Genomic DNA, 14611 nt, shown 5'->3' with positions numbered 1-14611 from the left:
AATTAGTAATAATTGTTTATCTAGCCAATGTGGTTGGTTTTACAGTGTGGTAATAATTAGTAATTATATTTTCGCAACTGTAAATAATTAGTAATAATTGTTTACCTAGCCAATATTGAGTAATTAGTGCAATAACCAGGACATAGCATATAAATAATTATTTACTTATTTATTTCCTTTTTAATTAGTAACTGCTCATTGATTGACATATGGACATATAAGCTATGCATTTGCACATACTGTGGTGTTGCTCTGTGATTGGTCGACACCTCCACGACGTCTTCCCTTCGCGACCAATAAGTGCTGTGGCAAAAATGTGACACTTTTGCTAACGACAACTATGAGGCAATAAAGGCTTTTGCCTTAATAGCAGTAGGTATCTGCAATAAAGCATTGCTTGCAAATGTACAAAACATTTCTGGAAAACACTGTTTTAACAGCTTGATATCAGTTGCCAGTTGTAATTTGTAACCCTGACATTATACTATTTTTTGTAATGCGGCAGAGCATTCTGGGCTTGCTGTACCTCTGCCACGGGTCTACCCGGTACTGCACTACTTCCGGGACTAGCTAAGCGACTCACGGTTTTTGGGGGAGGACAATCACAACTCAAAGATGAGGCCAACTAACTTTTTTCATTCGAGCTCACTGCTATCCATGTGCCTAACACAGCAATCCTCTCAATGCCTGTCTTATTGCATTGTTGGGCGCCTCGTGCATGCAGTGACACCTTGGGTTACTTTTTCCGCATGTCATTACATGTGAGTCCATTATTTGAGGCAATAAAGAATGGTTTGATTAAGAATCCCCTTCAAGGGATGTGTCGAGATTTGGTAAACCATAGCTCAAGTGCTACAAACAAAAAACGGTGGACCGACGCTGTTTCTGCAACAACCGATAAGTGGCACCACTTGGGCATACATTTTTGATGGGATCGAACTGCAGTTCCTTGTCAATTTATCGCTTCTCGGCCTTTTGGCTAAGATCAAAGTGTACATGCCACCGTCACGACACTGCCCGATCGGCTGATCTCTTGTGCGGCCGGGTCTTTTGTATGCCACTGCAATTGGTCTCCCATTTGCATTGACATTCCGAAGACTTGGTAAACCTGGAGATCCCCCCCCCTATGGATGTTCCCGCTCTAGGGGAACCCATGACCATTTTCTTGTTCCAATGTCCCAAGCATTGTCGAAAGCCATCTCTGTTCTTAACAGCTTAATATCTGTTACGGGTTCTAATTGTACCCATGATATTAAACTGATTTTTGTAGCGCGGCGGAGTGTTCGGGGCTTGCTCCAACTCCGCCACGGGTCGACCCGGTACTGCACTACTTCCGGGACCGGCCCAGCATCTCCCCCTTTTGGGGGGAGAAGGCACAATTGAAAAAAAACAGAAAAACTGCTTTGTTTTGTTCTAGAAATTTTTGGACTTTTTTTTTCCGACTTTTTTTTCCGACTTTTTTTTCCGACTTTTTTTTCCGACTTTTTTTTCCGACTTTTTTTTCCGACTTTTTTTTCCGACTTTTTTTTCCGACTTTTACTGTTATGTGGTTGGTTTTACAGAGTGTAGTAATTATTTAGGCAACTGTAAATAATTATTAATAATTGTTTATGTAGCCAATGTGGTTGGTTTTACAGAGTGTGGTAATAATTAGTAAGTATACTATGCAACTATAAATAATTAGTAATAAAAGTTTACCTAGCCATTGTGGTTGGTTTTACAGTGTGGTAATAATTAGTAATTATATTTACGCAACTGTAAATAATTAGTAATAATAGTTTACCTAGCAATTGTGGTTGGTTTTACAGAGTGTGGTTATAATTAGTAATTATATTCACGCAACTGTCAATAATTAGTAATAATTATTTACGCAACTGTAAATAATTATTAATAATTGTTTATGTAGCCAATGTGGTTGGTTTTACAGAGTGTGGTAATAATTAGTAAGTATACTATGCAACTATAAATAATTAGTAATAATTGTTTATCTAGCCAATGTGGTTGGTTTTACAGTGTGGTAATAATTAGTAATTATATTTTCGCAACTGTAAATAATTAGTAATAATAGTTTACCTAGCCATTGTGGTTGGTTTTACAGTGTGGAAGTAATTGGTAATTATATTTACGCAAATGTAAATAATTAGTATTAAAAGTTTACCTAGCCATTGTGGTTGGTTTTACAGTGTGGTAATAATTAGTAATTATATTTACGCAACTGTAAATAATTAGTAATAACAGTTTACCTAGCAATTGTGGTTGGTTTTACAGAGTGTGGTTATAATTAGTAATTATATTCACGCAACTGTCAATAATTAGTAATAATTGTTTACCTAGCCAATGTGGTTGGTTTTAAAGAGTGTAGTAATTATTTACGACTGTAAATAATTATTAATAATTGTTTATGTAGCCAATGTGGTTGGTTTTACAGAGTGTGGTAATAATTAGTAAGTACACTATGCAACTATAAATAATTAGTAATAATTGTTTATCTAGCCAATGTGGTTGGTTTTACAGTGTGGTAATAATTAGTAATTATATTTTCGCAACTGTAAATAATTAGTAATAATAGTTTACCTAGCCATTGTGGTTGGTTTTGCAGAGTGTGGAAGTAATTGGTAATTATATTTACGCAAATGTAAATAATTAGTATTAAAAGTTTACCTAGCCATTGTGGTTGGTTTTACAGTGTGGTAATAATTAGTAATTATATTTACGCAACTGTAAATAATTAGTAATAATTGTTTACCTAGCCAATGTGGTTGGTTTTACAGAGTGTAGTAATTATTTACGCAACTGTAAATAATTATTAATAATTGTTTATGTAGCCAATGTGGTTGGTTTTACAGAGTGTGGTAATAATTAGTAAGTATACTATGCAACTATAAATAATTAGTAATAATTGTTTATCTAGCCAATGTGGTTGGTTTTACAGTGTGGTAATAATTAGTAATTATATTTTCGCAACTGTAAATAATTAGTAATAGTTTACCTAGCCATTGTGGTTGGTTTTGCAGAGTGTGGAAGTAATTGGTAATTATATTTACGCAAATGTAAATAATTAGTATTAAAAGTTTACCTAGCCATTGTGGTTGGTTTTACAGTGTGGTAATACTTAGTAATTATATTTACGCAACTGTAAATAATTAGTAATAATTGTTTACCTAGCCAATGTGGTTGGTTTTACAGAGTGTAGTAATTATTTACGCAACTGTAAATAATTATTAATAATTGTTTATGTAGCCAATGTGGTTGGTTTTACAGAGTGTGGTAATAATTAGTAAGTATACTATGCAACTATAAATAATTAGTAATAAAAGTTTACCTAGCCATTGTGGTTGGTTTTACAGTGTGGTAATAATTAGTAATTATATTTACGCAACTGTAAATAATTAGTAATAATAGTTTACCTAGCAATTGTGGTTGGTTTTACAGAGTGTGGTTATAATTAGTAATTATATTCACGCAACTGTCAATAATTAGTAATAATTATTTACGCAACTGTAAATAATTATTAATAATTGTTTATGTAGCCAATGTGGTTGGTTTTACAGAGTGTGGTAATAATTAGTAAGTATACTATGCAACTATAAATAATTAGTAATAATTGTTTATCTAGCCAATGTGGTTGGTTTTACAGTGTCGTAATAATTAGTAATTATATTTTCGCAACTGTAAATAATTAGTAATAATAGTTTACCTAGCCATTGTGGTTGGTTTTACAGTGTGGAAGTAATTGGTAATTATATTTACGCAAATGTAAATAATTAGTATTAAAAGTTTACCTAGCCATTGTGGTTGGTTTTACAGTGTGGTAATAATTAGTAATTATATTTACGCAACTGTAAATAATTAGTAATAACAGTTTACCTAGCAATTGTGGTTGGTTTTACAGAGTGTGGTTATAATTAGTAATTATATTCACGCAACTGTCAATAATTAGTAATAATTGTTTACCTAGGCAATGTGGTTGGTTTTAAAGAGTGTAGTAATTATTTACGACTGTAAATAATTATTAATAATTGTTTATGTAGCCAATGTGGTTGGTTTTACAGAGTGTGGTAATAATAAGTAAGTACACTATGCAACTATAAATAATTAGTAATAATTGTTTATCAAGCCAATGTGGTTGGTTTTACAGTGTGGTAATAATTAGTAATTATATTTTCGCAACTGTAAATAATTAGTAATAATAGTTTACCTAGCAATTGTGGTTGGTTTTACAGAGTGTGGTTATAATTAGTAATTATATTCACGCAACTGTCAATAATTAGTAATAATTGTTTACCTAGCCAATGTGGTTGGTTTTAAAGAGTGTAGTAATTATTTACGACTGTAAATAATTATTAATAATTGTTTATGTAGCCAATGTGGTTGGTTTTACAGAGTGTGGTAATAATTAGTAAGTACACTATGCAACTATAAATAATTAGTAATAATTGTTTATCTAGCCAATGTGGTTGGTTTTACAGTGTGGTAATAATTAGTAATTATATTTTCGCAACTGTAAATAATTAGTAATAATAGTTTACCTAGCCATTGTGGTTGGTTTTGCAGAGTGTGGAAGTAATTGGTAATTATATTTACGCAAATGTAAATAATTAGTATTAAAAGTTTACCTAGCCATTGTGGTTGGTTTTACAGTGTGGTAATAATTAGTAATTATATTTACGCAACTGTAAATAATTAGTAATAATTGTTTACCTAGCCAATGTGGTTGGTTTTACAAAGTGTAGTAATTATTTACGCAACTGTAAATAATTATTAATAATTGTTTATGTAGCCAATGTGGTTGGTTTTACAGAGTGTGGTAATAATTAGTAAGTATACTATGCAACTATAAATAATTAGTAATAATTGTTTATCTAGCCAATGTGGTTGGTTTTACAGTGTGGTAATAATTAGTAATTATATTTTCGCAACTGTAAATAATTAGTAATAGTTTACCTAGCCATTGTGGTTGGTTTTGCAGAGTGTGGAAGTAATTGGTAATTATATTTACGCAAATGTAAATAATTAGTATTAAAAGTTTACCTAGCCATTGTGGTTGGTTTTACAGTGTGGTAATAATTAGTAATTATATTTACGCAACTGTAAATAATTAGTAATAACAGTTTACCTAGCAATTGTGGTTGGTTTTACAGAGTGTGGTTATAATTAGTAATTATATTCACGCAACTGTCAATAATTAGTAATAATTGTTTACCTAGCCAATGTGGTTGGTTTTAAAGAGTGTAGTAATTATTTACGACTGTAAATAATTATTAATAATTGTTTATGTAGCCAATGTGGTTGGTTTTACAGAGTGTGGTAATAATTAGTAAGTACACTATGCAACTATAAATAATTAGTAATAATTGTTTATCTAGCCAATGTGGTTGGTTTTACAGTGTGGTAATAATTAGTAATTATATTTTCGCAACTGTAAATAATTAGTAATAATAGTTTACCTAGCCATTGTGGTTGGTTTTGCAGAGTGTGGAAGTAATTGGTAATTATATTTACGCAAATGTAAATAATTAGTATTAAAAGTTTACCTAGCCATTGTGGTTGGTTTTACAGTGTGGTAATAATTAGTAATTATATTTACGCAACTGTAAATAATTAGTAATAATTGTTTACCTAGCCAATGTGGTTGGTTTTACAGAGTGTAGTAATTATTTACGCAACTGTAAATAATTATTAATAATTGTTTATGTAGCCAATGTGGTTGGTTTTACAGAGTGTGGTAATAATTAGTAAGTATACTATGCAACTATAAATAATTAGTAATAATTGTTTATCTAGCCAATGTGGTTGGGTTTACAGTGTGGTAATAATTAGTAATTATATTTTCGCAACTGTAAATAATTAGTAATAGTTTACCTAGCCATTGTGGTTGGTTTTGCAGAGTGTGGAAGTAATTGGTAATTATATTTACGCAAATGTAAATAATTAGTATTAAAAGTTTACCTAGCCATTGTGGTTGGTTTTACAGTGTGGTAATAATTAGTAATTATATTTACGCAACTGTAAATAATTAGTAATAATTGTTTACCTAGCCAATGTGGTTGGTTTTACAGAGTGTAGTAATTATTTACGCAACTGTAAATAATTATTAATAATTGTTTATCTAGCCAATGTGGTTGGTTTTACAGAGTGTGGTAATAATTAGTAAGTATACTATGCAACTATAAATAATTAGTAATAATTGTTTATCTAGCCAATGTGGTTGGTTTTACAGTGTGGTAATAATTAGTAATTATATTTTCGCAACTGTAAATAATTAGTAATAGTTTACCTAGCCATTGTGGTTGGTTTTGCAGAGTGTGGAAGTAATTGGTAATTATATTTACGCAAATGTAAATAATTAGTATTAAAAGTTTACCTAGCCATTGTGGTTGGTTTTACAGTGTGGTAATAATTAGTAATTATATTTACGTAACTGTAAATAATTAGTAATAATTGTTTACCTAGCCAATGTGGTTGGTTTTACAGAGTGTAGTAATTATTTACGCAACTGTAAATAATTATTAATAATTGTTTATGTAGCCAATGTGGTTGGTTTTACAGAGTGTGGTAATAATTAGTAAGTATACTATGCAACTATAAATAATTAGTAATAATTGTTTATCTAGCCAATGTGGTTGGTTTTACAGTGTGGTAATAATTAGTAATTATATTTTCGCAACTGTAAATAATTAGTAATAATTGTTTACCTAGCCAATATTGAGTAATTAGTGCAATAACCAGGACATAGCATATAAATAATTATTTACTTATTTATTTCCTTTTTAATTAGTAACTGCTCATTGATTGACATATGGACATATAAGCTATGCATTTGCACATACTGTGGTGTTGCTCTGTGATTGGTCGACACCTCCACGACGTCTTCCCTTCGCGACCAATAAGTGCTGTGGCAAAAATGTGACACTTTTGCTAACGACAACTATGAGGCAATAAAGGCTTTTGCCTTAATAGCAGTAGGTATCTGCAATAAAGCATTGCTTGCAAATGTACAAAACATTTCTGGAAAACACTGTTTTAACAGCTTGATATCAGTTGCCAGTTGTAATTTGTAACCCTGACATTATACTATTTTTTGTAATGCGGCAGAGCATTCTGGGCTTGCTGTACCTCTGCCACGGGTCTACCCGGTACTGCACTACTTCCGGGACTAGCTAAGCGACTCACGGTTTTTGGGGGAGGACAATCACAACTCAAAGATGAGGCCAACTAACTTTTTTCATTCGAGCTCACTGCTATCCATGTGCCTAACACAGCAATCCTCTCAATGCCTGTCTTATTGCATTGTTGGGCGCCTCGTGCATGCAGTGACACCTTGGGTTACTTTTTCCGCATGTCATTACATGTGAGTCCATTATTTGAGGCAATAAAGAATGGTTTGATTAAGAATCCCCTTCAAGGGATGTGTCGAGATTTGGTAAACCATAGCTCAAGTGCTACAAACAAAAAACGGTGGACCGACGCTGTTTCTGCAACAACCGATAAGTGGCACCACTTGGGCATACATTTTTGATGGGATCGAACTGCAGTTCCTTGTCAATTTATCGCTTCTCGGCCTTTTGGCTAAGATCAAAGTGTAGTAGTATCCTGGACCCCTGGACCCCCTGCTGTTCCTGGACCCCCTGCTGACCCTGGACCCCTGGACTAATGGACCATCCGGACCTGCTGTTCTTGGAACCCCTGCTGTCCCTGGATTCCCGGTTGCTGTGAGAGCTTGGTGAGAGCTCTCTTTTTTTTACTAGTTCATTTAGTGTTTCCTATCCCCATTGTTGGCTTGTTTATGTAGTATCTGGCAGTGTTTTTTGTCCTTCAAGTGTTCTTTTTTCTTAATTTGCTAGTTTTTTTGTTTTTTTTTGTCCTTCTAGTTTTCCTTTTTTTTTTGCTTGTTCTTTAACCTCTCCGTTCTGTTTGTGCTCACATTCTTTGCAATCGGTTTATTCATGTAGTGCTTTCTGCCCTTAAACTTTTTTTTTCTTTTTACGTCTTTGCTAGTTATTTTTTTTTTTTTTTACTTTTTTGTTTGTGTTCAAATTCTTTGCCATCCTTGGTGGTTTGTTCATGTAGTATCTGCCGCTGTTTCTCGCCGGTTGTGCCTTTAATTATTATTATTTATTACTTTTTGTTGCATTGCCACCAGTTTTTTTTTTTTTTCTTTTTTTTTTGAGAGCTTAGTGCGAATTCTTTGCATGTGTGCCCTTTTATTTTAGTTGAGGTGCTGATTTATTGGGTTCCTGCAATGTGATTTCATTGACAAGAGCCGTTTTCCAGTCAAGTGTGGTGTTTCCCATGTTTCGCTCCCGTTAAACCTTTTTTTTTTTTTTTTTTTTTTGAGCTTGGTGAGGGCTCTTTGCCGCGTTTGCCTGGTAATTGAGTGACGATTTTTATTAGTTGCTGCGTTGCTCTTTTTCACTTGTATTGTGTTGAGGGTGATTTGTGTGTGGTGTTTACTGGTGTTTCTCTCCTGTTCAGCTCCATCTTTTGTCTTGCTTTGCTACGAGCTTGGTGAGGGCTCTCATATTGTTTTGTTTTTTTTTGGTGTTGAGCATTCTCTCTTTTTTTTTTTTTTTTTTTTCTTTTCTGTGCGCACTTTGGTTTTTCAGTCTCATTATTAGTGTATGTTAGTTGTTCTTTCTGGATAGTCTTTTTCCCCGTTGGAGCTGCAGCGCTGACCTCTTCTGCGGAAGGAAATCCATTATCGCAGTATGTCGCGCGGATACACCCCGCCATTTCTTCCAGACGACCGCCGCTGCTAGAAGTGATGTCATCGCCTCCGACAAGCAGCGCCTTCACCGCCAGCAGAAGCCGCATCCCAGTCCGATCGCCGTCTACCAGTCCAAGCCCGGCCAACAATGAAGAACCGCCACAGCCCGGATCGCAACCTCGCCGTGATGGGAACAGCCTTACGCTGTTCTTTCCTCTGGCGAGGACGTTCCGATGTACGGAAGAGGGATGCGCTACCGCGTACTCCCCGGTATTGTGGACGTCCAGGCGGCAGTCCCTGACTCGGCATCTTGAAAGTGAACATGGGGTGCGCATAAGCCAGGTCACGCATTTTTGCACTCTCTGCCACAGAGAGGTCGGTCCTCGGCCAAAAGCGCATCCCTGTCTTACTGGAGAGAAGCTAGAGGTGGCCAGCACTGACTTGCACAGCCACAAGTGCGGTGATTGCCAGCTCTCTTTTCCATCGAAAAGAGGGCTGGAAAATCATCACATGTGGCACCGCAAACAGACTGCCATGCAGGGATTACCGCCTCGTCCCGTGCCACCGTTAGCGGCGACGAGAAGACTAAGACGGACACCATCACGGGACGCCAGACCACCGGATCTAGAGCCCCCACAAGAAGAGGACATCAGCCAAGACGCAAGGACACCACCAGCAACGCCTCAACAAGACACCAATGTGGAGGAAGCGGGCCAGGAAGAGCCACGAACGCTAACCCCCATCTCTCCTCCTCCAGAGAGCAGCACCACGAGAGCAGCAACACCAGCACTAATTTTTCCCACCTCCCCATCCCAGCAGGATGACCAGGGAATTCCCGTGCCTGCCAGCAGCACACCCAACAGCAGCAGGGAGATGGAGAATTCACAAGATTCTCCTTCCTTGCAGGTAGGCGACGGACAACAGGCTCACCTGTCAACAATCAGCGAGGAAAGCAATACATCGCAGCTTCAAGACGACGACGGCGGCGGGCACCATGACGCAACTGCCACCCAGGGAGCACTAACTGATTCTCTTTCTGATGAACTGGAGTGCGAGGGCATACTCGTCGACCACACCAGGCGCCTCCGGTGTTTGCTGCGTGAGCCTGCGTCTGCTGAGGGTTGGGATGGTTTTCTTTCCATCTTGGAGGAGGCCATCACCGAGGTTGGAAAGGCGGTAAAGCTGCCGAAGGCTCCGGCCGGAGGTAAGCCGCGCCGTCCGACCAACCCCGACAACGCTCAGCAGATCCAGTCTCTTTACCGCAGGAATCGCCGCCGAGCAGTACGCCTGATTGTGGACGGCGAGTCGCCTATGTGCACGGTTCCTTTACAGGATCTCGAGGACCACTTCACTGCAACGTGGGGCCCCAAGGAGGTGGACACCAGCCTTCTTCTCAACAAGGCCAAGAGCAGCGACCTCACGGAATTCCCTCTAGACAAGTTCACCGAAGAGGAGGTCCTGACGAAGCTGAGGAAATGTGAGAACACCGCGCCCGGCAACGACCGAATCACCTACCAGCACTGGAAGACAACAGACCCTGAAGCAGCCTTCCTGACAGCAGCATTCAACGCCTGCCTCAAGTTCAAGAGAGTGCCCCCAGCATGGAAGGAGTCCCGGACCATCCTCATCCACAAGAAGGGACCTGTGGAGGACGTCACGAACTGGCGCCCCATCGCACTCGGGTCGACGATTTCAAAGCTGTATGCTGGGTGTCTCGCCACTCGGCTGCAGCGATGGATCGCTGAACACGAGCTGCTCTCTCGTTGTCAAAAGGGGTTCCTGCCGCACGATGGTGTGTTTGAGCACAACTTCGTGCTGCAGGAGCGCCTCGACGCAGCGAGGGGTGGCGGTGGGGAGCTGTGCGTGGCGTTCCTTGACTTCAGCAACGCCTTTGGATCTGTCGCCCACAACGCCCTCCTCGACGCACTACGTGGAGCAGGCGCCGGCAGCGACTTCTGTTCGATCGTCGCTGACCTCTACAGGGACAACACCACCACCATCGTAGGACAAGAAGGGTCAACACGGCCGATCGCTATTTCTGCAGGGATTCGACAGGGATGCCCACTGAGCGGGCTCTTGTTTAATTTTGTCATTGACCCTGTTTTGCGTGCTGTGCAGGGAGGCGAGAGGCAGCACAACATCCTGGCCTACGCCGATGACCTCACCCCCCTGGCCAATGACCCGGAGATGCTTCAAGCCCGCATTAATACTGTTGAATCCCTTTCTTCTAGGCTGGGATTACAGCTTAACCCAGCGAAGTGCCGCACTCTTCATCTGAGCGGCAAAACACCGGTTGGTACAAGACTGACCCCTTTCTTTATTGCAGGAGCTGAGATCCCAATTATCCAGGATTTTGAAAGCCAGACGTTCCTGGGCCGCCCTGTAGGGTTCAACGTCTTCCCGGACAGAGCTACTGTGGACCAGGCCATCAACACCGGCCGCCGCCTGCTTAGCTCAATGCTCGCCCCTTGGCAGAGATTGGACGCTGTGAAAACATTTGTATATCCAGCGCTCAATTTCTCCATGCGGTGCGGTGTGTTGGGCAAGTCAGAGTGGGCGCGCCTCGACGATGCACTGCGGCCACTAATCAAAAAATCCCTTTATCTTCCAGGAACCGCAGCCAATGAATACCTCTACGGCAGTGCAGCATCGGGCTCGGTCGGCATCCCCCTCGCAGCGGAGCTGAGCGACATCTGCCGCATTGACAATGCATTTAAGCTCCTCTCCTCTCTTGATCTAGAGGTGCGAGATCTAGCGCTGCATGCCGTTACTGCCATCACGACGAAGAGACTACGCCGACCAGCCACGGATGAGGACATCGCTGCCTACCTGACAGGGGAGACGGAGGGAGACTTCCGAGCTAGGGCAACGCAGCTTCAGTCTGTATGGACGGAAGCTCGCAAAGCTTCCCGGCGCCTGGCGGTCACGTGGGAGATGCAAGAGGGGGGCCCCAGCATCACTCGCGCCGACGTGACCGTCACGCAGAAGCAGCGCACGAAAGTGGTGAGGACACTTCGGAGCATCGCTATGCGCGCACGAGATCACAATCTCCACGAAAAGCCTAACCAGGGGAAAGTGATGGAGTGCGTAGCAGCCGACCGTAGCAGTTCCCACTTCATGAGGACGGGGCGCTTCACTCGCTTCTGCGATTGGCGCTTCGTGCACCGTGCGAGGCTGAACCTGCTGCCCCTCAACGGAGCCAGGCCGTGGGATGTCGCTGCTGACCAGCGGTGTCGGAGATGCGGGCAAGACAAGGAATCCCTCCCGCATGTTCTCTGCCACTGCATGCGCCAGAGCGTCGCCTACACCAGCCGACACAACAGGATCGTCGACCGGCTGAAGACAGCCGCTGAGAAGCGATTCACCGTCACCCATGAGAACCGGCCCGTGGGTGACACGAACCTCCGCCCAGATCTTGTTCTGGCGCGCGGGGAAACAGCGATTGTCATCGATGTCACATGTCCCTTTGACAATCGCAAAACCGCCTTCGATGCTGCACGGGAGAGTAAGATCGCCAAGTACGAACCCGTTCGCCAATACCTGCTCCGGAAATTCCAGCGGGTCAGCATCGAGGCAGTCGTTGTTGGGGCCCTGGGCTCCTGGGACCCCAACAATGACAAAGTGATGAGGCGCCTCTGTAGCAAACGCTACATGCGTCTCTTCAAGAAGCTGGCGGTGAGCGATACCATCGCAGCTTCTCGTGAAGTCTATGCTAAACACGTAGCTGCAAATTGAAGGGCTCGCACTTCGGTGGACTTCAGCAGCTCGAGTTAGAAAGACTTCCTACACGCACAACAATACACTCACCCCACACCAGGAATAAAACTTTACAGATGAGATTTCCCCTAAAAAGGAATGAACAACAACAGTAGGTGTCTGCAATAAAACTGCTAGGAAATGTACAAAACATTTCTGAAAAACACTCTGTTCTTAACAGCTTAATATCTGTTACGGGTTCTAATTGTACCCATGATATTAAACTGATTTTTGTAGCGCGGCGGAGTGTTCGGGGCTTGCTCCAACTCCGCCACGGGTCGACCCGGTACTGCACTACTTCCGGGACCGGCCCAGCATCTCCCCCTTTTGGGGGGAGAAGGCACAATTGAAAAAAAACAGAAAAACTGCTTTGTTTTGTTCTAGAAATTTTTGGACTTTTTTTTTCCGACTTTTTTTTCCGACTTTTTTTTCCCGACTTTTTTTTCCGACTTTTTTTTCCGACTTTTACTGTTATGTGGTTGGTTTTACAGAGTGTAGTAATTATTTACGCAACTGTAAATAATTATTAATAATTGTTTATGTAGCCAATGTGGTTGGTTTTACAGAGTGTGGTAATAATTAGTAAGTATACTATGCAACTATAAATAATTAGTAATAAAAGTTTACCTAGCCATTGTGGTTGGTTTTACAGTGTGGTAATAATTAGTAATTATATTTACGCAACTGTAAATAATTAGTAATAATAGTTTACCTAGCAATTGTGGTTGGTTTTACAGAGTGTGGTTATAATTAGTAATTATATTCACGCAACTGTCAATAATTAGTAATAATTATTTACGCAACTGTAAATAATTATTAATAATTGTTTATGTAGCCAATGTGGTTGGTTTTACAGAGTGTGGTAATAATTAGTAAGTATACTATGCAACTATAAATAATTAGTAATAATTGTTTATCTAGCCAATGTGGTTGGTTTTACAGTGTGGTAATAATTAGTAATTATATTTTCGCAACTGTAAATAATTAGTAATAATAGTTTACCTAGCCATTGTGGTTGGTTTTACAGTGTGGAAGTAATTGGTAATTATATTTACGCAAATGTAAATAATTAGTATTAAAAGTTTACCTAGCCATTGTGGTTGGTTTTACAGTGTGGTAATAATTAGTAATTATATTTACGCAACTGTAAATAATTAGTAATAACAGTTTACCTAGCAATTGTGGTTGGTTTTACAGAGTGTGGTTATAATTAGTAATTATATTCACGCAACTGTCAATAATTAGTAATAATTGTTTACCTAGCCAATATGGTTGGTTTTAAAGAGTGTAGTAATTATTTACGACTGTAAATAATTATTAATAATTGTTTATGTAGCCAATGTGGTTGGTTTTACAGAGTGTGGTAATAATTAGTAAGTACACTATGCAACTATAAATAATTAGTAATAATTGTTTATCTAGCCAATGTGGTTGGTTTTACAGTGTGGTAATAATTAGTAATTATATTTTCGCAACTGTAAATAATTAGTAATAATTGTTTACCTAGCCAATGTGGTTGGTTTTACAGAGTGTAGTAATTATTTACGCAACTGTAAATAATTATTAATAATTGTTTATGTAGCCAATGTGGTTGGTTTTACAGAGTGTGGTAATAATTAGTAAGTATATTTACGCAACTGTAAATAATTAGTAATAATTGTTTACCTAGCCAATGTGGTTGGTTTTACAGAGTGTAGTAATTATTTACGCAACTGTAAATAATTATTAATAATTGTTTATGTAGCCAATGTGGTTGGTTTTACAGAGTGTGGTAATAATTAGTAAGTATACTATGCAACTATAAATAATTAGTAATAAAAGTTTACCTAGCCATTGTGGTTGGTTTTACAGTGTGGTAATAATTAGTAATTATATTTACGCAACTGTAAATAATTAGTAATAATTGTTTACCTAGCCAATGTGGTTGGTTTTACAGAGTGTAGTAATTATTTACGCAACTGTAAATAATTATTAATAATTGTTTATGTAGCCAATGTGGTTGGTTTTACAGAGTGTGGTAATAATTAGTAAGTATACTATGCAACTATAAATAATTAGTAATAAAAGTTTACCTAGCCATTGTGGTTGGTTTTACAGTGTGGTAATAATTAGTAATTATATTTACGCAACTGTAAATAATTAGTAATA

General features: G+C 39.1%; 1 protein-coding gene, 1 non-coding gene and 3 pseudogenes across 2 annotated transcripts; all 5 read left to right on the top strand.

Moving 5' to 3' along the window:
* The first annotated feature begins 409 nt into the window (after positions 1-409).
* On the top strand, positions 410-580 carry LOC146171356 (U2 spliceosomal RNA; annotated as a pseudogene).
* A 580-nt stretch (positions 581-1160) lies between these two features.
* Positions 1161-1353, top strand: LOC146171355 (U2 spliceosomal RNA). The gene has a single exon (XR_014702921.1). It is a non-coding gene; the product is annotated as a U2 spliceosomal RNA (small nuclear RNA).
* A 5646-nt stretch (positions 1354-6999) lies between these two features.
* On the top strand, positions 7000-7170 carry LOC146171354 (U2 spliceosomal RNA; annotated as a pseudogene).
* A 3817-nt stretch (positions 7171-10987) lies between these two features.
* Positions 10988-12442, top strand: LOC146171353 (uncharacterized). The gene has a single exon (XM_084586547.1). The coding sequence runs from the start codon at positions 11165-11167 to the stop codon at positions 12440-12442; it is 1278 nt and encodes a 425-aa protein (XP_084442673.1). The 5' UTR covers positions 10988-11164.
* Positions 12443-12610: 168 nt separating this feature from the next.
* On the top strand, positions 12611-12783 carry LOC146171352 (U2 spliceosomal RNA; annotated as a pseudogene).
* Positions 12784-14611: the final 1828 nt, after the last annotated feature.

Source organism: Amblyomma maculatum, unplaced genomic scaffold (assembly GCF_055883805.1).
Source record: "Amblyomma maculatum isolate TAMU_Amacu unplaced genomic scaffold, ASM5588380v1 scaffold_23, whole genome shotgun sequence".
Taxonomy (NCBI): Eukaryota; Metazoa; Arthropoda; class Arachnida; order Ixodida; family Ixodidae; genus Amblyomma; species Amblyomma maculatum.
The sequence above is the reverse complement of the archived record's forward strand: the minus strand, read 5'-3'. Positions and strand labels throughout refer to the sequence as shown.